At 41.9% G+C, this 27,264-nt stretch overlaps 1 protein-coding gene across 7 annotated transcripts in view; it reads left to right on the top strand.

The window, feature by feature from the left end:
* The window catches only part of nsd3 (nuclear receptor binding SET domain protein 3), a 97,996-nt gene extending 80,091 nt beyond the window's left edge, over positions 1-17,905 (top strand). For 6 of the 7 annotated variants that reach the window (XM_072266428.1, XM_072266432.1, XM_072266433.1 and 3 more), the window contains 4 exons: positions 3,821-3,962; positions 4,874-4,980; positions 10,115-10,319; positions 13,563-17,905. In XM_072266428.1, coding sequence (XP_072122529.1) covers positions 3,821-3,962; positions 4,874-4,980; positions 10,115-10,319; positions 13,563-13,810 — 702 coding nt within the window. In that variant the 3' untranslated portion in view covers positions 13,811-17,905. The remainder of the gene's footprint in view (positions 1-3,820; positions 3,963-4,873; positions 4,981-10,114; positions 10,320-13,562) is intronic. The other variant, XM_072266434.1, reaches the window with a different exon arrangement.
* The last annotated feature ends 9,359 nt before the right edge of the window (positions 17,906-27,264 follow it).

Raw genomic sequence — 27,264 nt, 5'->3', positions numbered from 1 at the left:
CTTCGGTTTGGAGATACCTTAAGATGAGCAACTAATGTTGGCTTTGCAAGGGACATTCACAGGGCATAGATGTATTCTTACAAAATGTTTCAATGTAGTGAATAAACAAGGGCAAGGGTAATTGTGGGAAGATTACAGCAAGATAACATGTCTGGCCATGGGGCTCTCGGACAGGATTGAGAGAGGGAAAGGAGTGTTAGCTGAGAGAAGAAGAGGGATTAGAAGAGTGAAAGATTGTTGAACTGAACAGCAAAAGGCACAGTAGCAAATAGAATTCAGTTTGGAGAAGTATATAGTAAAGATATTGACATGACTAAAAGTTTGGTGATTTTTTAAAAAAGTTGGCAGTGAGTTTGATGGTTTAGGCTGCAGGGAGACATCACTATTTGCACACAAGTGTAAATGGAGAATGGAAGTTTTGCATCTAAATAGGCTGTCAAGCTGAAGTAGGAGGCTGGATAGTGAGTGGCATTGAGGTACATGGAATGAATGTGTGAAATTCCTGAAGGTAGCAAGGCAGGCAGGTAAGGTGGTTAGGAAGGCATCTTGGCTGGTTTTCCTTTGTAAAACAAGGCCTAGAACAAGGAAAGGGAGGTAATGCTGGGTAAAACATTAATTAGATCAGATCTTGAGAATGATTCCAATTCTGGTCATCACATTGAAGGAGAAACATAGAAAATAGGTGCAGGAGTCGGCCATTTGGCCCTTCGAGCCTGCACAGCCATTCAGTATGATCATGGCTGATCATCCAACTCAGAACCTGCCTTCCCTCCATATCCCCTGATCCCTTTAGCCACAAGCGCCATATCTAACTCCCTCTTAAATATAGCCAATGAACTGGCCTCCACTGTTTCCTGTGGCAGAGAATTCCACAGATTCACCACTCTCTGTGTGAAGAAATTTTTCTCATCTCGGTCCTAAAAGGCTTCCCCTTTATCCACAAACTGTGACCCCTCATTCTGGACTTCCCCAACATCTGGAACGATCTTCCTGCATCTAGCCTATCCAATCCCTTTAGAATTTTATACGTTTCAATAAGATCCCCCCTCAATCTTTTAAATTCCAGCAAGTATAAGCCCGGTCAATCCAGTCTTTCATCATATGAAAGTCCTGCCATTCCAGGAATCAATCTGGTGAACCTTCTTTGTACTCCCTCTATGGCAAGAATGTCTTTCCTCAGATTAGGGGACCAAAACTGCACACAATACTCCAGGTGTGGTCTCACCAAGGCCTTGTACAACTGCAGTAGTACCTCCCTGCTCCTGTACTCGACTCCTCTTGCTATGAATGCCAGCATACCGTTTGCATTTTTCACCGCCTGCTGTACCTGCATGCCCACTTTCAATGACTGGTGTACAATGACACCCAGGTCTCATTGCACCTCCCTTTTTCCTACTCGGCCACCATTCAGATAATAATCAGTTTTCCTCTTCTTGCCACCAAAGTGGATAACTTCATATTTATCCACGTTAAATTGCATCTGCCATGAATTTGCCCACTCACCTAACCTATCCAAGTCACCCTGCATCGTCTTAGCATCCTCCTCACAGCTAACACTGCCACCCAGCTTCGTGTCATCCGCAAACTTGGTGATGCTGCATTTAATTCCCTCATCTAAGTCATTAATATATATTGTAAACAACTGGGGTCCCAGCACTGAGCCTTGCGGTACCCCACTAGTCACTGCCTGCCATTCTGAAAAGGTCCTGTTTATTCCCACTCTTTGCTTCCTGTCTGCCAACCAATTCTCTATCCACATCAATACCTTACCCCCAATACCATGTGCTTTAAGTTTGCACACTAATCTCCTGTGTGGGACCTTGTCAAAAGCCTTCTGAAAATCCAAATATACCACATCCACTGGTTCTCCCCTATCCACTCTACTAGTTACATCCTCAAAAAATTCCATGAGATTCGTCAGACATGATTTTCCTTTCACAAATCCACGCTGACTTTGTCCAATGATTTCACCGCTTTCCGAATGTGCTGTTATCACATCTTTGATAACTGACTCTAGCATTTTCCCCTTCACCGATCTCAGGCTAATCAGTCTATAATTCCCCAGTTTCTCTCTCACTCCTTTTTTAAAAAGCGGGGTTACATTAGTCACCCCCCAATCCTAAGGAACTAATCCAGAATCTAAAGAGTTTTGAAAAATTATCGCTAATGCATCCACTATTTCTTGGGCTTCTTCCTTAAGCAGTCTGGGATGCAGACCATCTGGCCCTGGGGATTTATCTGCCTTTAATCCCTTCAATTTACCTAACACACTTCCCTACTAATATGTATTTCCCTCAGTTCCTCCATCTCACTAGACCCTCGGTCCCCTACTATTTCCGGAAGATTATTTATGTCCTCCTTAGTGAAGACAGAATCAAAGTAGTTATTGAATTGGTCTGCCATGTCCTTGTTCCCCATGATCAATTCACCTGTTTCTGACTGTAAGGGACCTACATTTGTCTTAACCAATCTTTTTCTTTTCACATATCTATAAAAGCTTTTACAGTCAGTTTATATGTTCCCTGCCAGCTTTCTCTCATAGTCTTTTTTCCCTTTCCTAATCAAGCCCTTTATCCTCCTCTGCTGGACTCTGAATTTCTCCCAGTCCTCAGGTGTGCTGCTTTTTCTGGCTAATTTGTATGTTTCTTCTTTGGAATTGATGCTATCTCTAATTTCCCTTGTCAGCCACGGGTGCACTACCTTCCCTGATTTATTCTTTTGCCAAACTGGGATGAACAATTGTTGTAGTTCATCCATGCGATCTTTAAATGCTTGCCATTGCATATCCACCGTCAATCCTTTAAGTATCATTTGCCAGTCTATCTTAGCTAATTCACGTCTCATACTTTCAAAGTTACCCCTCTTTAAGTTCAGAACCTTTGTTTCTGAATTAACTATGTCACTCTCCATCTTAATGAAGAATTCCACCATATTATGGTCACTCTTACCCAGGACAAGATTGGCAAGATTGCTAACTAACCCTTCCTCATTGCTCAATACCCAGTCTAGAATGGCCTGCTCTCTGGTTGATTCCTCGACATGTTGGTTCAGAAAACCATCCCGCATACATTCCAAGAAATCCTCTTCCTCAGCACCCTTACCAATTTGATTCACCCAATCTACATGTAGATTGAAGTCGCCCATTATAACTGCTGTTCCTAACTTAATAAGCTAACTTAAGGGAGATTTGGAGGAGACTTCTTAAGGCATTGCCAGCAACGGAAAATTTTAGCTATTTGAATTTTTTTTTACAGTATGTAGTTATTTTATGACCAAGAGCAGCTTAAGGGGTAACCAGTTAAGGTGTAAAAAAAACTGAGTGATCTGAAGTGAATACTAAGGGCTTAAAAGCCGAGGTAGCAGTAAGCAAAGTTCCACCTTTAAGGTGTTTTTGGTAGATGCACAATTGAAGAATTAGGTGGGATTGGGCAAGAATAAATTTCACCCAGAATGTGAAAAGAACTTGGAGTTTACTTCCTGAACTCGTCATAGTTTTTTTTAAACTATGTGCTTGAAGCACCTTGAGTTTGAAGTGTGAGACCAAGAGATGAGAATAGGATTCAGCTGGAAGGATCCTTTCCAGCTGCCAGGTTTTTCCAGCAGATAAGTGGCCACTGTCTTCATTATAAAGCTCTGCACAGACTGCTTTGCTGGTTGTTGAAGGTAAGTTAAACTTTAATTCTGGAAAACTAAATCTATGCAAACTGGATGTCATATTGATAACTCCATGCAGTTCATACAGGAATGGTGTGGATGTTGGCTTTGTAATGATGCCCTTTAGCAAAGGCACAGTGGAAACTATGTTCATTTGTCTTTCCAGGATCGTATCATCGATGCTGGACCCAAAGGGAATTTCTCGCGGTTCATGAATCACAGTTGCAATCCAAATTGTGAGACACAGAAATGGATGGTGATGGGTGACACACGCGTTGGTCTCTTTGCACTTTGCGATGTACGAGCAGGTGTGTTGGGTGCTGCTGGAGATGGACAGTTGTTTTGCATTGTTGAAAATGGAACTTGATTCAGAAATCCAAAAATTACTTTATATCAATATCTGTGAATGAATGAACTGTAATGAGCTGGTGATATGATTTTGGGTTATCAGTCTCTTATTCCTCCACTCTTGTACTGTAAGAATTGCCTGCAGCCTAAAACAACTATTGATAGTGCTTGTTTCTTAGTATGTCATTCTTTAATTAAATGACTTCTTCTTCAGCCTTTCACCCCTACTGGGGCTTAGGCTGCCAAAAGAAGCCCACCAGAGTCCTCTGCCCTGGGCCAGTCTTTTGGTCTTTTAAGGTGTAGTCCATCAAAGATCCTTTCTCTCGCAGGGGTGAGGCCTTTGGTGTTTCCTTTTGTGTTTCTGTAGCGCTGGGTTTTTACGGGATGGGGCTGCTCACCCTCCTTTCATAGATGGGCTTGGGACCATCTAGGGCAGAGTTTTTAGTTACACTGCTTCCTTCTAATTAAAGATTTTTTTTTTTAAATATGAAACTTTTGCATCAGTGTCAGTAGTGGTTGCATAGTTAATTTCACTTCTTGCTATTTCTCTTAAGTTCTTGTTAATCTGAAGTTTTGCAGCAAGTATTGTACAGAACACTTGCAGGAGCTTTTGTAACTTAGTTTCCTGGGTTTCTGACTTTGCCTTGCTCACTCCCCTCTACTCTCCTTCACCCCAACTCAACTTTCTTGTTGATCATCATTTAAACATTGTTACTGTGTTTGTGGAGGCAGAGATTTCGGTATTTCAGGGCATAACTAAAAGTTTTTAGGTGGTGCTAATTCAAGCTTGACTTTTCAGTCTTTTAAATAGATTGTGGCCTCAGGTGGTACAGGCTATTTGTGAAGTAACCCCCCCTTATTTTATCTTTAGGTTCTGAACTAACCTTCAATTATAATTTGGATTGCTTGGGCAATGGAAAGACTGTGTGTAAATGTGGAGCTCCCAACTGCAGTGGGTATCTAGGTGTACGTCCAAAGGTGAGTGCCACAAGGAGTGCCCTTCGCATAAAATGCAGTTGATTTCGGTAATGAATTCCTTGGGACTTCTTGGAGAAAAAAGGCAGACAAAGATGAGATGATGCAAGTCAAGGTTTAAAAAGAGCTGGGGTGCTTTTGGGGACATTTTGGTGGGCTGCAGTCATGACAATCTATTAGACACTTGGCAGGGGCCAAATAAAAAGAACTGAGATGTAAGTAGAGCAACCTTGTGAATGGGCAATGTTAGAATTGTGAGGCTTTGGTTCAGTAGGCTTTGGGCAATCACAAGTGGAGGTTCTGAGTAAGTTTCTATTAGTACATAAGTTTTTTTTTCTGTTAGTACATAGCTAGTGTGCTGAAAATGAGACCAGAATTAGTGATATGTTCCTTGTATGAGATATGAGAACTATGGGAGACATCCAGTCTCCTTGCTAACTAAATATGCTCAAAGTGCACCAAGCACCAGCTCCTTAGAGACTGTATTAGGGAACTGGAGATGCAGCTGGGTGACCTTAGGCTTATATGGGAAAATGAGAAGTTGATATATAGGAGCTACAGGAAAGTAGTCACCCCTAAGCTGCAGAAGGCAGGTACCTGGGTATCTGTCAGGAGAGGGAAGGGGAATAGGCGGCCACTGCAGAGAGTACCCTTGTAGTCAGTCCCCTTAATTAGTATACTGCTTTAGATGCTGTTGGAAAGGACAAATTAATGGGGAATTCCCAGCGACCTAATCTCTGGCACTGAGTCTGTCTCTGTGGCTCACAGGAAGTGGGGAAGAAGATAAGTGTAGTTGTGATGAGGGATTCTATAATTAGAGGAGCAGATAGCAGATTCTGTAGATGTGACAGGGAAACCTGGATGGTACATTGCCTCCGAGGTGCCAGGGTCAGGGATGTCTCAGACCGGGTCCACAGCGTTCTAAAGCGGGAGAGTATACAGCCAGAATTGTGGTACATATTGGTACCAACAGAGTATAAGGAGTTGGGTAGAAAGCTGAAAAGCAGGGACCTCAAAGGTTGTAATCTTTGGATTGCTGCCTACGCCATGTGCCAGTGAGGGTAAGAATGGGATGATCTGGCAAATGAATGCATTATTGAGGAATTGGTGCAGTGAGCAGGGTTTCAAATTTCTGGATCATTGGGAAGATAACTTGAACCCAAGGGGGACCAATATCATCGTGGACAGGTTTACAAAAGCTGTTGGGGAGGGTTTAAACTAATTTGGCAGGGGATGGGGACTGGAGTGATAGAGCTAAGGATGGGGCAGTTGGTATACAACTAGATGCAGTGTGTAGAGGGACTGTGAGGAAAGATGGGCAGATGAAAGGACAAAATTGCAGTCAGTGGGATGAGTTGAAGTGTAACATGAAACCAAAATCTAAAAAGGTGATGAATACAGGACTGAAGGTGTCGTATTTGAATGCACACAGTATATGGAATAAGGCAGTTGATCTGGTAGCGCAGTTAGAGATTGGCAGGTACAATGTTGTGGGCATCAATGAGTCATGGCTGTATAACTTCCAAGGAAACACATTGTATCAAAAAGACAGACAGGTAAGCAGACAGTGTGGTATCATGTTAGTTTTTAAAAAAAAATATGAAATCAAATCCTTAAAAAGGTGACATAGTATCAGAAAAATAGAAGGGAGAGGGGCAAAAGAAACGGAATGATAGGCCAGTTAGCCTAACTTCAGTGGTTGGAAAGATGTTGGAATCTTCTATTAAGGATGAGGTTTGGGGGTACTTGGAGACATATAACAAAAGCTAAAATCAGCATGGTTTCCTTAAGGAGAAATCTTGCCTGACAATTCTGTTGGAGTTCTTTGAGGAAATAGCAGGCAGGATAGACAAAAGAGAGTCAGTGGATGTGGTTTATTTGGATTTTCAGAAGGCCTTTGACAAGGTGCTGCACATGAGGCTGCTGAACAAGATAAGAGCCCATGGTATTACAGGAAAGATACTGGCATGGAGAAAAGATTGGCTGACTGGCAGGAGGCAAAGTGTGGGAATAAAAGAGCCTTTTCTGATTGGCTACTAGTGATGTTCCACGGGGGTTGGTTTTGTGACCGCTTCTGTTCATATTGTATGTCAGTGATTTAGATGAAGGAATTGATGGCTTTCTGGCCAAGTTTGTGGATGATATGAAGCTGGGTGGATGGGCAGGTTGCGTTGAGGAAGCAGTACATCTGCAGAAGGACTTAGATTGAGAGAATGGGCAAAGAAGTGGCAGATGGAATATAATGTAGGGAAGTGTATTGTCAAGCACTTTGCTAGAAGGATTAAAGGCAGGGACTTTTTTCTAAATGGGGGGGGGGGAATAAAAAACCAGGGGTGCTAAGGGATTCCCTAAAAGTTAAGTTGGTGGTAAGGCATGCAAATGTAATGTTACCATTCATTTTGAGAGGACTGGAACACAAAAGCCAGGATGTAATGCTGAAGCTTTATAAGGCATTGGTCGGGCCACATGGAGTATTGTGAGCAGTTTTGAAGAGATGTGCTGGCATTGGAGAGGAATGATTCCAGCCATGATGGGATGATGGAGCAGACTTGGTGGGCTGAAAAGCATTCCTATGTCTTGTGGTCTAACATGAACCCTGGTACTTCTATCTTTAAGCTTGTCTTTTAAATAGATCCCTATTTTCCCTCTAACAGCAGAAGTGGAGAAAGGTTGGGTGGCGACTCTGTGGTTTCCTCTCTTCCTGTTTTTCCAAACATTTTTTGGTCTTGGCTCCATTGCTGGTCAGCTGCCTCTTTCCAATAGACATTCTTTATGCATGAAGCGGGACAGCTAGTAGTAATAACCTACTTGATCAAGGAGACGGTGTGTTTTGAGGTATCCATGTGGTCCCAGCAAATGATGAAAATCAATAAAACTGCTGAGTGCTGGAAATCAGAATTAAAACCAGAAAATGTTTCAGACACATGGCAGGTCAGGCAGCATTTGTGCAGGGAGAAAAGGAGCTATTGTTTTAAGTCAAATACCATTAATTTATTTTAGCCTCATGTGTAATACTGGATTTCTGGATGGAAATTTTATTGTTCCTCCCCTCTCTCCAATTCTAGCACAACCCAGTAGGTAACAGTAAGTTAGTTAACCAAAGAAATGTTTCAATGAACATTTTTGTGAGCCTTGCATGTTTAACAGGAGTGTGCACAATTTCCTGGGGCTGTTTCATGTCCTGTAAATATAGATCAAATACAGTAAATACACTTTGTTCTGTAGCAGAAACCTCATCCCATTAGTTGAGAGATTTATTTGTTAGACATAGAACAGCTGCTGGAAATGGTAGCTTGAAGTGCACTTTACCGCAGTTATGCTGCCTCTCTTATATCCTTCATTTGTGACATTTTGTTGTAAGATGTTCTCTCCTCTAAAGCCAGTTTTCTGTGTTACCTGTAGATGTTGATTTGTTGCTGGGCTGTTACAGATTCTTTGTCTGCAGATAGCTTTAATGCTTTAACACTGACAAGCCTCCTCTTCCTCTGTTGGGAACAACTGTCATTTCTGGCATCTTCATCTTGGCCAAAAGTCAAAATGGATTCAGATTTAGAATCCAACCCCTCTTATTTTGTGATCAGTTGATATTCTGTACTCTATAGTCAGATGGGATAAGTAAAAGTGACATAATGGTCATCATATACATGATTGGCTGAAGGGTCTGTTACTGTGCTATGTTCTATATTCTATGAACTATGCATGTCAATTTGATATGTTGTTCATTGAATATAGAACAGTTGTCATGAACGTTAATTTCTCTATCTTTTGTTAACCACTCACCTCTGTCCGTTTCTCTCCTTAACCCACATGCCCCCATTGGGGCAGCATGGTAGCGTAGCAGTTAGTGTGACACTGTTACAGCTCGGGACATCCTGGAGTTCAATTCCAGTGCTGTTTCTACATCCTCCCCGTGGAGTGTGTGTGTTTCCCCCGGGTGCTTTGGTTTCTTCCTAAGATCCAAAGATGTACTGGGTAAGTTAATTGGTCATTGTAAATTGTCCTGTGACTATTTGGGGGTTTGTTGGTGTGGCGCAGCTCTAGGGGTCAGAAGGGCCTGCTCCGTGCAGTATTGCTAAATAAATAAATCACTCATCTTTTCACTCCCTCACCCTCTCATTCTGTCATTATCCACATACTCCTCCCACTGGTTCCCCTCCTCACCTTCCCTTTACTCCATAGTTCACTGTCCTCTTCTAACAGATTCCATCTTCTGCCCACTTAACGCTTCCCAGCTTTTTAACATCATTCCCCCTCTCACCCTCCTCACTTGCCTATCACAGCCCTATCACCTGCCAGTTGTTGATCCATCCATTCCCTCCAGCTTTTGAAACAGACTGTCTCCTCTTTCCACTCCTGATAAAGAACCTCGACCTAAAATATTGACTATCCTTTTCCCTCCATAGATGCTGCCTGACCCACTGAGTTCTTCCAGCTTTTTGTGCGTTGCTCCAGATTTCCAGCATTTGCTGTCTGTATGTTCAATGATCTATTTTGAGGGTCAGCCTATCCCAGTAACAAAACGGGGAAGTTTTGGAAAGAGTGCAGAGGAGATTTACAAGGATGCTGCCTGGATTGGAGAGTGTACCTTATGAAAATAGGTTGAGTGAACTTGGCCTTTCATCTTCTTTCACTCGAAGGAGAGGAGCTAACCCGATAGAGGTCTATAAGATGAGGGGCATTGATTGTGTGGATAGCCAGAGGCTTTTCCCAGGGCTGAAATGACTAATATGAGGGATCATAGTTATAAGATGCTTGGAAGTAGGTACCAAGGGGATGTCGGGGGTAAGTTTTTCTCACACAGAGTGGTGGGTGCGTGGAATGCACTCCTGGCGATGGTAGAGGTAGATACAATTGGGTCTTTTAAAAGATTCTTAGCTAGGTACATGGAGCTTAGAAAAACAGAGGACTATGCAGTAGGGAAATTCTAGGCAGTTTGTAGAGTAGGTTACATGGTCGGCACAACATTGTGGGCCGAAGGGCCTGTAATGGGCTGTAAATTTCTGTGTTCTGTGTTATAAGTCAGACATGCAACTGTGCATTGTTCACTTCACAGGAGCGAGCTTCAAAAATCCTGATGTTATTTGTCAGTTATGCATGGTAAGACGTTTTTTGAAACTGTTTTGACTTTGCATTTCAGACTGCTGCTGCGACAGCAAATGAAGAAAAGGCAAAGAATGCAAAGAAGAAGATAAAGAAACGCAAGGCCAAGATAGATGTCAGAAAAATGCATGAGGACTATTGCTACCGTTGCTGTGACGGAGGCGAGCTGGTGATGTGTGATAAAAAGGATTGCCCCAAAGCATATCACCTCTCTTGCCTTAACTTAACCAAACCACCATTTGGTAAGTATTAAGTGCCTGTCTGTTTTATTGTAATGAGATATAACAAAATGATTATTACTGATACTCTATTCCTCTTTGGCATATGCTATGTACTTTTATATATTCTTCTGAACTAGAAGAAGCCTTTTGACCCATTGAATCTATGCCATCTCTCAGTACTCATCGGTCCCATTCCAACTCGCTGCGACTTATTCTCTTGCCCATCAGCTGCTCTATGATCCTTCAATCTACTCATCAGCACCAGGGGCAGTTTACAGGGCCAATTAAGCTGTCAGCTAGCTGGTAGCTTAATTGGGAATGTAGGAGGAGACTGTAACACCTGGAAGAAACTCCGTCACAAAGAAAACATGTAAATTGTCATTCAGTGCCAGGAACCAGAATTGAACCCCTGTCACTGGAGATGTGAAACAGCATCACCAGTTCTATGCCACTATGTTGCTGCATGAAAGTGATCTGCATATGAAAGGTGCTACATAAAGGCACATTGTTATGGTTATAGGTGACCACTGTGGCCCTGGCTGTCGCAGTCTGGCATCCATTTGTACGTTCAGTGCCCCAAACTGCCCGCTTGAATCTTATTGTTCTTCGTGTGAGGAAGTTATCAGGGCAGTTTGTTACAAATACGTTCTCCAATAATTTGTACTTTGTTATTGAAGAAAATGCAGATAACAGCAATTTTTTTGCATTTTCACATTTTACTGTTTTACAATATTGCTAAAACCAGGCTTTTGTGAGAAACACTTATTCAAGAATTGTGAAAGGCCATTCATCTCAGGCACTCATTCATTATGTTTGGGTATGTTCTGGCTGTGAATATTTGAAGTAGCAAAGACCATGATGAACCTATTTGGGATTTTCAGGAAACATTCTTTGTCCAGATATAGTAACACAGGAAAAAGCAGTGATAAGCCATTCAGCCCTTCTTGGCTGTTTGACAGGATTATAGCCGATTGAGCCATTCTTGCTCAATCCACATATTCCTTGGTTCATCTGCATTCCAAAAGATCTGTCCATTTGGCCCTGTAGTTTCTCAACAACTGAGCATCCACACCCCTCTGGGGTAAGGAATTCCCACTGAAGAAATTGTTTTTGATTCCAAATTTGCGATTCTTTATTATCCCTGGTTTTGTACCTGCTAATTAAAAAGAAAGCTCTTCAGCATCACCTTGTTAAATGCCTGGGGATTCTTACCTGTTTCAACAAGATTATTCTTCCAAACTTAAGAGAAAAGAAGTCTAGTTTAAACACTTCCTATAAGATGGCTGTCTTGTCTGTGATATAAATGTAATTCCATTATTGAAGCTTTTGTTTATGAAGGCTTTGTGGAACTAAGTTTGCAGTCTGTTGCCCATACCAATGGCAAACTATGTGATGTGGTGGTTGTTTGAACATCTATCTCAAGAGTGTCCAAGGAGGGATGTAGGAATAATCAGCACCTCTATGGGTGTCTCTTGTGGCATTCGACAAGGCTTCTAGAAAGAGCAAAGCACAGATTAATTTAAAGGTTCATTTATTAACAAAGTAAGTATCCATATACAACTCTGAAATTAGTCTTCTCCAGATAACCACAAAACAAAGAAGGAACATGAAGGTCATTTGGAGAGAAACATCAAATCCAGCCCTGCGCAAAAAAGAACAGCATCCTGATCATCAACCCTCCCCTCAAATCCCCCTCCCCTGCACAAAATGGAACAGAACATTGATTCTCAAAGCCCCTCCCCTTGCAAAACAAAGCAAAAAAAAATGGGTAAAGAAACACAGAATGGAAAAAAAATAAGTCTGAGAAAGTTCATAGTCCATAAACACAGTAGTCCAATCCATAACGCAGAACCACAGTAACATCCTCCTTCATTGTTGGAAGAGAGGGACACCACACAAGAGGCCCACCCACCTGCCACAGTGAGCCACATAACAATAGGCTGCTCACAGACTCCTCCTCAGCAGTGGTCAGCGCTGAACTCTCACTCTCCTTCAATCACCTCAACGTCTCAGTCTTCCTCTGCGCTTTAATCGGCGATCAATGGACATTTGAATTGGTGAAATAAAGTTGAACTTTGGCTTGCGCCTGTCTCGAGGTTTCCAAACCTAGAGACTGTCCCAAGTGCGCGCTGGCTTTCTGGAGTCTTCCTGAAGACAGCGAAGTGCTGGATCACTCAATCTCCAAACCGTAAATTGCAGGCTCTAACAGTCACAGAAACACGTTTAAGATTGCCTTTTAAATTAGTGGGTACTAAATGAGAAGGGGCACTATTTGCAATAGAGAATGTGAAAGTAGTCAGTAACTCCAGCACAAGGAGGTGGTGGGAAGAATTGGTGTCCTTTTTGTTATAATCTGTTAATTGCTGACACAAGACTGCAGGTGATGGAATCTGGAGCAACAAACAAACTGCTGGAGAAACTCAGTAGGTTGAACAGCATCTATGGAGAACAGAAATTCTCAATGTTTTGGTCAGACCCCTGTATCACTCAGAGTGGAGAGGTGAGATGGCCAGTATCAATACGAGAGGAGTGGAGAGACAGAGGCTTAAGGTAGCATTAATATCCTCAGTCAAAATAAGCTGTTGTATTGCTGATGAGGACAAAAATAACATGGTGGTTGAATGTTTGGTACGAAAGCCCCATTTTGTCTTCCTGTGGCTTCACTCTATTGTCATCTAGGAAGGCAGTGAATGCTATTGGAGCTTGTGTGGAGAACTGGATACACACAGTTATTGGAGATAATGATGTGCATAACCACTGAAGTAACCTCAATGCCTGGGAATGAATGTGTGAGATGCCCACACCATTGTAATGAGTGTGTGGCGTGGAGACCAGATTAAGGGCCTCAAGACAAAGCATTGTCCTGTGTCCACATGAAGGATCTCAGTCCAAAATGTCAACTCTTTACTCCTATCCATAGATGTTGCATGACTTGCTGACTTCCTCCAACTTTTTGTGCCTGTTATGTGTGTTGTCCATTTCCCTCCACAGATACTGCCTGACCCACTGATTTCCTCCTCCAGCAGCTTGTTTGTTGCTCCAGATTCCAACATCTGCAGACACTTCCATCTCCAGCTTTTTGGAGAAAGCCTGGTGCCTGGAGGGAGTGACGATATTGCTCTGCAATGGTGGACTGCTGTGTGTAATGGGTGCTGGGATAAATAATCAACTTTTAAAAAGAAGACGTGGTGGTGAATAGGTGCAGTAAATTTTATTTAAATGTTTCTTTTTCTCTCCCCCTTCACATTTTTCTTTCCATCGTAGGGAAGTGGGAATGTCCCTGGCACCACTGTGATGTTTGTGGCAAAACATCCGCCTCCTTTTGTGACTTCTGCCCGAACTCGTACTGCAAGGAGCACCAGAAGGGAGCCCTGACTACTTCAGCACTGGATGGTCGTCTCTGCTGCTGTGAGCATGACCCAAACTGCCCGGCGGAATTTGACTCGTCTTCCTCCATCAGTCTTCAGAACAACTTGGCGGCTGAGGATACCAGCGAGGAAACCAACGAATGAACTTTTCCCAGTGGAGACGAGTTTGACTGTAATATTTATCAGGGTGACCTTTAGAATTCCACGATAAAGGGCTCTGGGGATTGTAAATCGTGAGGTGGAAAACTCAAGAGGTGTTGAGGGAGTAAGTAAAGATGACCAAACGATTGTTTTGATGTTATTTTGGTTTAGTTAAAAAAAAAATTATGGACACCTTAATGTGACAAAGCTGGTAATTACCCCTTAAGAATTATTGTCACAATTGGAAAATGGTGTTCTAATTGTCTTTTTTTTTCCAAAATTGCAAGTGTATTGTTGTACTTGTGTCAGATATTTGATGTCTGAAGGGAACCTCGCCCATCTCCACTAAAACCAAAACCTAAGGATAGTGTTATGTAGTTTGTTTAAATAATTAAATTAACCACAGGTTGTGGGGAGGTTTGGGAGAGGGAAAGAAGACAATGGACAGTGAGGTTCACTGGTTGCTTGTGATGGGATATGGGATGTCCACTCCCTCTCCAGAGTCTCTAAAATGGAAAGTGGATTTTGTACAGCACTTCATTAATTTTACAGATCTTGCAGTGGGCCAGGATCTGCTAGATGGGATTGGGGGAATTTAAAATCCCTGTTAAAAGTGGTGAATGGGTTATGAGCCTCAATATCTGCAAGGAGAAGGAAGGGAATATGACGGGTCTCGGCCCCAGGACAGTGGGCGGCAGCTGCTGATGCAGTGGTTTACTTGAGGTTCGGAAAACGCAAATTTTTTGTTTTGGGCCTTGGATGTTCACCGATATCCAAGTGTGGAGAACACCTCCAGATTTACTCCTAATTACTTGTAATATTTACAGTCGTATTTTCTCCACATGTATAAGTGAGCATTCTAATTCGAGTTTTGCTTTTTGAAGTTCATTATGTGTTCTTGGCACTACCATTATGGCTACAGGTTGACAGACGTAATTTTATTATTTTTATACATTTATATGTAAAAAGCAAAATTATGATAGAAAAATTCATGTTTTTTTTAAAACTGAAACTTAAAATGTCATCTTTGTTCTTGAGGATGAGTGTTTTATGAACAAATAAAATACTCAACTAATTGAAAGTATGCCTAGAATCATAGAATCATTATTGCGCAGGATAAGGCCATTTGGGCCTAATGTACCTGTGCAGCTCTCAAAGAGCAGTCTTTTTTTCCCCTCCCTTTCTCATTATTGTATCTGCTAACACCACCCTTACAAAAAGGCCATTCTTGTTCTTTTTTTTTTATCTCTCTCACACAAATGTGTCATAATTTTGGGTAAACTGATCCTTAAACTCTGAATCTATGATTATATGAAGTACCTCTGTATATAATGAGCATTTAAATATATGTGTATATCTAAAATAACCTTACACCTTTTTTCATTCAGATACTAGAACTGGTAGAATAAACTTGTGGTTTTTGTTTTTCAGCATTATTCATGTTATATTTAATAGCAAAAAAACTCTCCTCATCCATTGCATCCAAATGTTGCAAGTTCAGGGTATCCATTCAAAAAAAAACATTTCTAAGTTAAACTGCCGTTTCTCCAGTAGCTAGTCTTTTTGATGTTTGTCTTTCCCAATTCTCCACGTTCCTCTCAACTTTCCGTTTCGCCTTTGAGTATACCTTCCACTGGTTGCTGAGTCATCACTGAATGACCCCCTGCATTCGGTGATGTTCTGAAATCCCTAACATTAGCCAAGAACTGTTCCTGTGAACTAACCATGTATGGTCAATGGTGTAAGTGGGATAGTGAAACGTGGGACAGCTGGGAAAATGTTTTAGTAATCTTTTATCAAAAGCATTTGATTTCTATCTCAGGCTTTTTGTGACTATATATAAAAACATCTTTGTAGAACCTAGCTGTTTGAAGAAGATGTATACTTGATCTAGTTCCAAACAGGTCTGCACTTGTAAGTAATCTCCTTCCTAAAAGTATGCTGCGTCCTTTCCTAGCCCGTGCCCAATCTGATACTGTCACCAACTTCAAGACTTAGTGAAACAAAATGAACATCATTGTGCTCTGACAGTGGTGGCGGGCTCTCGCTCTCTTCATTGCTTTTGTTCAGTTTTGGTTCAAGCTTTGCATTGTTATCAGATGTATAAACACTGCATTTTATTTTTCACTGTTTTGAACAACAATTGTTTCTTTTCTCGATCTACTGCGTCCCCCTTCTCTGCCCTAATTCCCCCTCCTCTTCCTCCTTCACACTTTATGGAAGGACAGCCTTTTTCAAAACAAGCCAGTGGAAGGTGCCACATTGTCCTTACTGGATTGTGCAGTCCTTCAGTTTCCAGATAGAGCTGCTCCCATTTGCCAAGTTTGATAAGTCACCCAGCCTGCATCCACAGATCTCCTGACATGGGTTACTGTGGGTTACAGACAGTTGATTCATAACACATCTGGAAGCAGGAATGAATATCTCCTCTCACCCACCACCACCCTGATCTCATCACAGAAAGTTCAACTGGGTAGAGATCAAATAACTTGAAAGTCATCCAGCACCACCATATTTATTGTTGTTATTGGGAAGTCAGCAAGTCTAACATGGTACGGGCAGATCTACTGTAGGAGATTATGGTCAGAAGTGGCTTTAAACTAGGATGGCTTGTCAGTAATCCCACACTCATCTGGTCAAAATGTAAACCACTGGATAGCCCAGTGGTAGAAGTTCCAAGAAACAGCTCAAGGCCTTAAAGGTCGGCTGGCCCCTTCGTTAATATAGGTTCTGCTAATTTCTCCCCACCAACTAGCTTGGAGCACTGAACTAAGAATTATAATGTCTGTACTTGTGTTAAGCATTTTACTTCTGTTGTGCAATTGTAATATTGAATACACTACGTGATGATGCTGTTGTGCAATGCACCACTATTCCAGTGAGGGTACTTGTCTGCCTTGAAGGTGGTACTTTTTCTTTATTTTCCCCATTTAGAACTAGTGTTTTCATTTAAATATAGTTTTTTAAATTAATTAATACCTTTGTGAATAACCTCATTTAAAAATAAGACCTTTACAACAAATGAATGTGGCTGCCTGGGCAGCACTTTTGTAGTGACATGATGTACAGTCTATTAAGCTAGGCAAACTTTCATGGGTAATGTGCTGAAACTGGGCTGTGAGTGGAGGAGATCAAGGAATGAGGATTGGCATGTGGCTAAGAATAAACGGTAAAGTTGTAACAGGAGAAACGGATCCATTTTTAGTTCTCCATTCCCACCAGATCCCTGTCTCGTTCTTATCCAACTGACTGCCTAGCTGCAATAATGAACAAAACATATTTTGTTTTTGGGGGAAGATGTAAAGAGTTGTCTTTCACATCTGATATTTGGAATCCCTGTCTGCTCTCTCGTGCAGACTTTAAAGATCCTGTAGAACTATACCAGTTCTCCTGTACCTTATTTAATGTTCAATCAACATCACTAAAGTGGAATGTATGGTCAATGCCACATTGCTGGTTATTATGGGATCTCACTCTGCACAAATTTGACTGGCACCCTTCCTATATTAAAGTGGTGACCATAAAAGTACTTTCTGATTATAAAGTGCTTTGGGATTTCTTGGAATGGTGCTACAAGTCTTTTTTTTCCAATTGAACTTGATTCACACAAAGTCATTTAAAACCTTTGGATAAAAGGAAATGCACCAGTGGTGGATTATTTTACTTTCCCCTTTTCTTAAAACTTCACTTTTTTTAAGTGTGTTGCCATATGTGACTAAATGGTTGGATTGTATGTCATGTGACACTAACTTTTCTTTGACTGTTGTTGACTGTTCTGGTTATATTTGTCATTATAGGATGTAAGAATTTCCAAGCAAAAGCTCAGATCCTGTCTCCCTCCCGTCCATCTTTGGAAGAGGGGTATTTCCAAGAATGTTTACTATTTTAATTGTGAATGGCTAGTATCAGATGTGCTGGCAAAATCAGAGAGATGTTTTATAACATGTGTTGTCCTTAATAAATTAAATATATTAAAAAAACTTTGCAAAGGATTACAATTGCCTTGTGGAACGGATTTATAATAAACAGATGTGGTTAATACAGTATTACCAGCAGAAGTGTGTGAGACACTTGGGTAGTTTGACAAGCTGTTTCACTCTTGTGTGGATAGGAAATATTATTGCTCTATAATAAAACCTTCATCAGGTGTCAGTGTATAATTTCCTTCAATTTATATGATAGGAGCAAAACAAATCATGCATGTTAGCTAACGTGCAGTGATTGTCACTGTCAGAAAAGACTCGCAGTGCAATTGCTTACATTATTTAATTTAATAACTCCGGTCATACCAGCGCTCAGACTGATTCCCAGCATTCCGGATTATTCACTGTAACCCATCACCTTTCAAGCCACCCTGCTTCACTAGAGGTATCTTACAGTAGCCAGTTATCATACCCACCGGCATGTCTTTGGGATGTGGGTGAAAACTGTATCACTCAGGGGAAATCCAAACTTGACACAGACAGCACAAGAGGCTAGGCTGGAACCTGGATAGCAGGAGCTGCGAGGTACTCCATTGTACTCCAAGTAACAAATCTATTCAACCATTATACTGGGTGACATTTTCTGAAAGTGCATTGTTTTGGTCATAGCAGAGCGATATTGAAGAAACAAAGTCTTTGAGCTCAAAGACCTGAGGCAGTTCTGAACTGTTGGATTGCACCCAATGGAAGTGGTTGATACCTTCCCTTATTTTGATCTTGGGCGAAGTTCCCAATAAAGATGACATTTATTGTATATTGACTGATGGGCCACAATGATGGATGCAAGTGGTGTGCTCACCACACTGAAGTATTAGCACAGTCACAGTCTCGGGAAGCCTGGCTCAATGCACAGACTAATTCCATGTGAGCCTGGCATTGTCCATTCCATGTGGATTTTTTTGATGGTGCAAACAAGTAACTGAAGTGGTGAAGCCTTGAGTTGTTGTTCCATTTCAAATCGTGTTCTAATTGCTGAAGGTTGCCAGGAAAGTACAGGTAAGTTATAATACATATACTGTAATAAATCTCAAAGTGGTGCTCTTGATGGTCAGCACAGTGAGGCTGTGTAAATAGCCTGGATAACCAATCTGAATAGAAACCTTGCCACATGGAATACTTGCAGTGTTCATTCATTGGGATGTGGGCGACAGAGCTCTAATATTAAATCCTGGATGGCTATATGAAGAAGTCCTGATGAAGGGTCTTGAATTGAAACTTTGACTGTTTGTTTCCATCCATAGATGCTGTGTGACCCAGTGAGATCCTCAGTTTTGTGTGTTGCTTCAGATAGTTATATTCTGTGTATATTACTTTTTGCTAAGATCTTTTCCCTGTCTTGAGAGAGGTAAGTTCAGAGAAGTGTCGTGGAGGGAATCGAGCTGCCAGGATCCCACTTTCAGAGTCTAATATGTTGATGCAATTACAAAGAAGTCACACCAGTGGCTCTATTTCATTTGGGATTTGAGGAGATTTGGTACGTCGCCAAACACTAGCAAATTTCTATAGATGTACAGTGGAGAGCATTCTGACTGGTTGCATCACTGCCCAGTAAGGGGGCTCCAATGCACTGGACTGAAAGAAGCTGCAGAGGGTTTTAAGCTCAGCCAGTTCCTTCATGGGCACAATCCACCCCCCTACTGAGGACCTCTTCAAAAGGAGGGCCTCAAAGGTGGCATCCATCATTAAGGACCCTCACCATCTGGGACTTGCCCCCTTCTCATTACTGTCATGAGAACAGTCAATTAAAACAGTCAACCTTTTGCACAATTTATTTATTTGTTTGTTTATTGTTTGGCACTGCTGCCACAAAACAACAAATTTCATGACATATGTCTGTAAAAATGAACCTTGATTCCAGTGCCAGGATCCATCTTCACAATCTTCGATGTTGATGGTCCTCTCAGGAACAGGTGTTATATAGATAAGGTTTCTGTGAGTAAGTTCTTGTGGAGAAGAAACCAGAGTCCTGGAAGTTTGACAATGATTATGAAAGCAGAAATTTACCATTAAGTTTTTTTGACTGGGTTGACTAGCCTCCTATGGGATTTGTTGCTTCTGCCAGTTGGTGAACTGGCACCATTCTGGTGGCTACAGTGACCAGTATTTGGCTTGGGTGTGCTCGAGTCCAAAGCCAAACTCTGGAAACTTCACATCATTCAGATTAAATCCTGGCCTTTTTGGTTGTTGATCAGATAAACCAAACATAAAACAGCACTAATGATGTAAAATTGTGGCAGTTCAAAGAATCAGCCCACCATCTCTTTCTCAGCAGTAATGTACACATTTTGGACACACAGCTCCTCACCTAGTCCCACACCCCGGCAATGGTGGAAGAGCAAATGCCTGCAAAGTAGCAGCAAAATGCAGGTAAGTGTGTAACTACCTTGCTCTTAGGATTGGAATCTTAAATTGCAAAAGTTCAAGTGTATGATAGAATTGGAAGGTTTACCTTTTATTTGTTACAAATGCAGGAGACCGGAGGAGAATTTGACTGAGATGGGCTAATGGTTTAGAAGACTGTGGTTATTTCATTGAGAGGAGATCCTGAATGCTATTTCCTCTGTGTGGTGAGTATAGGTAACAATGTCCAAGAATAAGAATTTGGCCATTTACAACTGAAAGGAGATATTTTTTCTCTGAAATGGTCAATCTTGAAAATATCCTGCCCCTGAAAGAGGTATATAATAATAATAAATATGCTGAGTTCAGAATATTCAAATTTGAGATTGTTAAATTGTTGGATAATAGGGAACTGGCTATTACTGTCACACATAGCAAGAAACAGTGGAAAAACTTTGTTTTGCATGCCATCCAGGCAGTTTAAGTCATATACATCGATGTGTATGAAAGGAAACTAGAATGCAAAATAGTGTTACAGTTACAGAGAAACTGCAATGCAGGTACACAGAAAAGGTACAAAAGCCATGATAGCCTGATGGCATGAACATCGACTTCTCTAACTTCCGCTAGGCCCCACCTCCCCCTCGTACCCCATCTGTTACTTGTTTTTATGCACACATTCTTTCTCTCACTCTCCTTTTTCTCCCTCTGTCCCTCTGAATATACCTCTCGCCCATCCTCTGGGTCCCCCCCCCCCTTGTCTTTCTTCCCGGACCTCCTGTCCCATGATCTTCTCATATCCCCTTTTGCCAATCACCTGTCCAGCTCTTGGCTCCATCCCTCCCCCTCCTGTCTTCTCCTATCATTTTGGATCTCCCCCTCCCCCTCCAACTTTCAAATCCCTTACTCACTCTTCCTTCAGTTAGTCCTGACGAAGGGTCTCGGCCTGAAACGTCGACTGCACCTCTTCCTACAGATGCTGCCTGGCCTGCTGCGTTCACCAGCAACTTTGATGTGTGTTGCAAGAGCCATGATAGGTTAGATTGAGAGATCAAGTTCATCTTTATCATACGAGGTTCATTTCAGAGTCTTGTAGCAGTAGGATAGAAGTTGTCTTTGAGCTTGGTGAATAGTGTTCAAAGTAAATTTATTATCAAAGTACATGCATGTCACCACATATAATCCAGAGATTAATTTTCTTGTGGGCATTCGCAATAAATCCAATAACCATAATAGAATCAATGAAAGACTGCACCAACAGGGAGGATCACCAGTGTGCAAAAGACAACATCTGTGCAAATACACTAAGAAAAGAAAAATAATAATAATAAACAAAAAAATAAGAAATAAATACCGACAACATGAGATGAAGAGTCCTTGAAAGTGAGTCCATAGGTTGTTGGAACAGTTCAGTGATAGGGCAGGTGAAGTTATCTCCTCTGGTTCAAAACCTGATGGTTGAGGGCTAATAACCGTTCCTGAAGCTGGTGGTGGTGTGAGTCCTGACGCTCCTACACCAGTTTTCGGATGGCAGCAGTGAGAAGAGATCATGACTCAAGCTTTTGAATCTTCTGTCTGTTGGAAAGGGGGAAGAAAAGGGAATGACCAGGGTGGGAAGGCTCTTCGATTATGATGACAGTCATTGGAGGGGAGACTGAGCTGTGTGACTTGCAGTAATTGCCCCCCCATTTACCATTCCCCATTCCTGTTTTCCCCCATGACCTTATCTCCTTACCTGCCCATCACCTTCCTTTAGTGCTCCTCCCCCTTTCTTCCATAGTCTTCTGTCCTTTCCTATCAGATTCCCCCTTCTCCAGCTCTTTATCTCTTCCACCAATCAACTTCCCAGCTCTTTACTTCACCCCTCCTCCTCCTCCCAGTTTCACCTATCATCTACCACCTTGTACTACTTCCTTCTGTCCCCCACCTTCTTTCTCTGATTTCTCCTTTTTATTTTCAGTCCTGACAAAGGTTCACAGCCCGAAATCTCAACTGTTTACTCATTCCCATAGATGCTGCCTGGCTTCCCAACATTTTATGTGCATTGCCAAGTTTATTCAGCCTCCTGTGATAGCACATGCCCTCTAAACCAGGTAGTATCCTGGTAAACCTCTTCTACACCCACTCCAAAGCTGCTTCATCCTCCCTATAGGTAGACAACCAGAACTGTATGCAATACTGCAGATGTGGCCTGACAGAGCTTTATGAAGTTGCTTTATGAATAACCTCTTGTCTTTTGAACTCAGTAACTTGACTACTAAAAAACAAGCATTCCATAAGCCTCCTTAACCACATTAACCTGAGTAGCCCCTTTCCAGGATCTATGAACTTGGATCCCACGATCTCTCTGCTCAGCAACAGAGTTAAGGAGTTAGGAATTTTCAAGGCTGAAATGAAGAGAATTTTTAAGCAAGCTTTCAGTGTTGTGTCAAGTCAAGTTTATTGTCACTTCGACCATAAACAGCTGGTACAGTACACAGTAAAAACGAAACAACGTTCCTCCAGGACCATGGTGCTACATGAAACAACACAAAACTACACTAGACTATGTGAGACAGCACAAGGCTACACTAGACTACAAAATAAAACATAAAAACTGCACTAGACTACACCTGCACAGGACTACATAAAGTGCACAAGTGAAATGTGGATTGGGTGGGAAAGTGAATGAGGTACAAGATTAGCCTTCATCACAATGGTTGAGGATGTTCCAAGGGTGATAAGTCTTATGTTATAGTCATGGAATCGGGTCCTACAGCACAAGCTCTCCATGACAACTGTGTTTTCTGCCAAGCTAGTCCCATTTGTCTGTATTTGGCACATGGCCTCTAAACCTCTCCTATCCATGCACATAATTTATTCCAAATACACACCACCCTTTGTGTGAAGAAGCTGCCCCTTGTAAAATCTTGTGTCTGATCTTAAACCTATGCCCTTTTGTTTTTAGCACACCCTTCCTGGGAAAAATGTTACCCTATCTCTGCCCCTCATGATCTTGTATACCTCCATTGGGTCACCCCTCAATCTGCTATCTTCCAGGGAATAAAGTCCAATCTACAGAACCTCTCCTTGCAACTCAGGGTTCCCCAAGTCCAGGCAGTGTATTGGCAAATCTTCTGTGCACTCTTTCTAGTTTATTAACAATGATCCTATAACAGTGTGACCAAAACTCTACACAATACTTCAAGTGCAGCCTCACTAATGTCTTGTATAACAGCAACATAATTTCCCAACTCCTAAACTTAGTGCTGGACTGATGATGCTAAAAGTTCCTTTACCACTGTCTACCTGTGACGCTGTTTCCAGTGAACTCTGCACTTGGACCCCTTCCGTTCCACTCACCAGGGCCCTACTAATCATTGTACAAGTCCTACCCTGCTTTGATCTCCCAAAATGTGGCACCTCACATTTATCTGGATGAGAGTCATTTGCCCATCCCAGCCCTCATACCTGGCTAACCAACCCCACCCCCTGCATATTTTCATAACCTTCTACACTAACTACACCACCTATTTTAGCATAATCTGCAAATTTACTAACCATGCCTTGTACATTTGCATGCACATCATCTACTTAAGTTGTAACTAAGGTCCCAGCACCGACCCCTGAGGCACACCATGAAACACAGGCCTCAAGTCCAAGAAACAAACCTCAACCCATCACCCTTTGCTTCTTACCACTGAATCGATCAAAAATCTGATCTGCTATCTCCCCTCGATGCCATACAATCCAGCATTTAAGACTAGCTTCCATGAGCGAGCTTCTCAAAGGCCTTGATCAAAAGCATATAGACAACATCCACTGCCCGACCTCATCTACATGTTGGATTATCTCTTCAAAGAACTCCAAGAGAATTGTAGGAGATGATTTCCCATTCACACAGCTGTGCTGACTCCCAAATCAGACCCTCTCACTCCAAATGTTGATGGATCCTGTCCCCAAGAATCCCTCCGGCAATTTATCTGCCGCTGGTGTCAAACTCACTACTCTATAGTTTCTTGGTGTGTTTTGCTGCCATCTTTAAATGGTATCACATTGGCCACCCTTCGGCCATACCTACGGTCAAGAAGGAGTAAATATCTTTGAAAGGATTTGTACTCTAATCACAATTAGATTAGGTAAGAAGCTTTACAAATCCAAACAAAAATGGATTGTGTTTTGAAGTGAGCTGAATGGTAAAGATGAAGAGTACTGAGATTTAAGGGTGGGTGGGTGCGTGCATGTGTGTGTGGAAAAAATAAAAACCAGGCTGAGAGCAGAATAAAGAATGTTAGCATTCAGAACACAGACAAGAAAAAATCTGCAAGTGTTGGAACTCCAAGTACACACACAAAAGGCTGGAGGAACTCAGCAGGCCAGCATCTTTGGAAAAGAGTACAGTCAACATTCAGCACGAATGGAGAAAAAAAGATGGAGTCAGGTTTGGGAGGGGGGGTGGAGGAAGGGAGAAACACAAGGTAATAGGTTAAACTGGGAGGGGGGAGGGTGAAGTAAAGAGTTGAGAAGTTGATTGGTGAAAGAGATACAGGGCTGGAGAAGGGGGAAGCTAGCGGGAGAGGACAGAAAGCCATGGAAGAAAGAAAAAGAGGGAGGCAATGGGTAGGCAAGGAAATGAGGTGAGAAAGCAGAAAATAGTTTGTTTCTCTGCTGTTTTATTAGACTGGGTCTAAATGAAACTGAAATCTAAAGTCTTAATGGATCTACATGATATAAGGGTTCAAGTTTAGAATCTGGTGCAATGAGGTCATGAGACAATGTTGGGAGTGAAGGAGTTGTTCAAAGTAAATTTATTATCAAACTACATATAGGTCACTATACATGTTCCTGAGATTCATTTTCTTGCGGGCATACTCAGCAAATCCAAGAACCATAATAGAATCAATAAAAGACTATCCAATAGGGCAAATGTGCAAAAGACAACAAAAAGCAAATATGAAAGAATAAATAAATAAATAAATAAGCAATAACTATCGAGATCATGAGATGAAGATTCACCTCATGAATCATGAAGAGACTGAAGAAATGGAGAGCAAATTCACTTTCCAACATGATAGGGAAAATTTCAAGGGATGTGGCCAAATGCTGGACATTTTCATGATGTAATTGACAATAGATGCCAGGTAGAAACTAAAGTTTGAAACTTGTTAGGCTTCAATGATATACAACTCTCTGTTGTAAAGGGATACAACCCATTTATCCAGGTACTTAAATAGGCAAGGAATAGGAGGATACAGACCTGATCCAGGCAGATAGGTTTGGTGTAGGTATGCAAAAAGCCTGCTTCTGTGCTGTACAAATGACACTATAACTCCAGAACCAGAAAGGCTGTTGATTGTGAAAATCAGCTTGACTCCAGGCATTCTGTGACATTATACGAGGTATTACTAATACAAATCTTCCATGGACTTTCTCGAGCTGCAGTCACCTGATCTTGGCAAAGACAATTTTTACCCGGCTCTTATAAGACAATTGACTCTTGACCTCACAATCTACCTCGTTAAGGCCTTGCATCTTGTCTGCCTGTAGTGCACTTTGTGTAACTGTGATACTTTATTTTGCACTGTGTTTTTCCTGTACTACCTTGATGGACTGATGTGAAGAATTTATCTGTTTGGATGACTTGCGTACTTAAAAAATGAAGCCGGGGGGGATCCCATTGAAAGGCCTAGAGTGCATGTGGACAGCACATTTCCTATAGAGGGTCAGTCTAGGACCAGAGGGCACAGTCTGAGAATAAAAGGATATCCCTTTACAACAGAGATCAGAAGCAATTTCTTTAGCCAGACGGTGGTGAATCTGTGGAGTTCATGGTATAGATGAAAGATAGAGCTAGGATGCCTACGATTGTTGCATAGTACTGTATTAGTCAACGTGGATGGTGAGTAAATCTAGTGGGAACAAAGAATGTTGAGAATGGCAGGGTGGGGGGGGGGTGAGGAGAGGCATAGAAAAAGTGTGAGACAGGTGGCAAAGAAGGACTGCTAGGGTTGGGGTGGTATGGGTGTAGCCACGCCCAGCCCTGAGACACCAGGCAAGGTCTTCTGATTCCAAACAATCATAGAAACATCGAAAGCCTACAGCACAATACAGGCCCTTCAGCCCACAAAGCTGTGCCTAACATGTCCTTACCTTAGAACTACCTAGGCTTACCCATAGCCCTCTATTTTTCTGAGCTCCATGTACCTATCCAGGAGTCTCTTAGAAGACCCTATCAATTCCGCCTCCACCACCACCAGCAGCCCATTCCAAGCACTCACCACTCTCTGCGTGTAAAAAAAAACCTTACCCCTGAGATCTCCTCTGTACCTACTTCCAAGTACCTTAAAACTATTCTCACAACACGGTGGAGGAACTCAGCCGGTCAGGCAGCATCCGTGGAAACGATGTCAACGTTTCATAAAACTCCTCATATTAAAATAGACATATCTCAAACCATCGGGCTGAGTGTGTCCCGTCTCTATCACCTGCCTATCCTCCCTTACAGAATGTCTCTCTGGTGCTTCCTGCCTCTTCCCCTCTCCTTTCCCCTTTTCCCACTCTCAGTCCACAATAAAGACCCATATCAGAATCAAGTGTATCATCACTCACATATGTCATGAAATTTGTTTTTTTTTTTGCAGCAATACAGTGCGATACAAAATCACTACAGTCCTCTGCAAATGTCTTGGGCACCCTATCTATATTATGTGCCTAAGACTTTGGCACAGTACAGTACGTGACAACAATAAACTCATTTAACAATTTACTGAGTTTAAAACCATGTGTTCTAGCTTTGTTTCAGATTGTAGGGATATGAAAAGAAGTAGAAAATTGTGGGACCAAATAATCAGGAAGCACTTTACCTTCTAACCTAACCTAAAACATCTATTTGTTTAGTGCCTTAATGTAGCAAAGTCATTCCAAAGCACACCACGGGGCATGTACCAACCCTGAACCAAGTGTGGAGATGATGTACTGTACACCATGGAGTCAGAGTTACACAGCACAGAAACCGGCCCCTTCCACCGTACTCGTCCATGCTGGCCGAGGAGCCTCTCTGAGCTAGACCCTGTTGCCTGGGTTTGACCACATCACTAAAACCTATTTCCTATTCTATATATCTGTCCCAATGTCTTTTAAGTGTTATAATTTTAC

Source organism: Mobula birostris, chromosome 8, assembly GCF_030028105.1.
Source record: "Mobula birostris isolate sMobBir1 chromosome 8, sMobBir1.hap1, whole genome shotgun sequence".
Taxonomy (NCBI): Eukaryota; Metazoa; Chordata; class Chondrichthyes; order Myliobatiformes; family Myliobatidae; genus Mobula; species Mobula birostris.
This window is presented reverse-complemented; position numbering and strand designations above follow the sequence as displayed.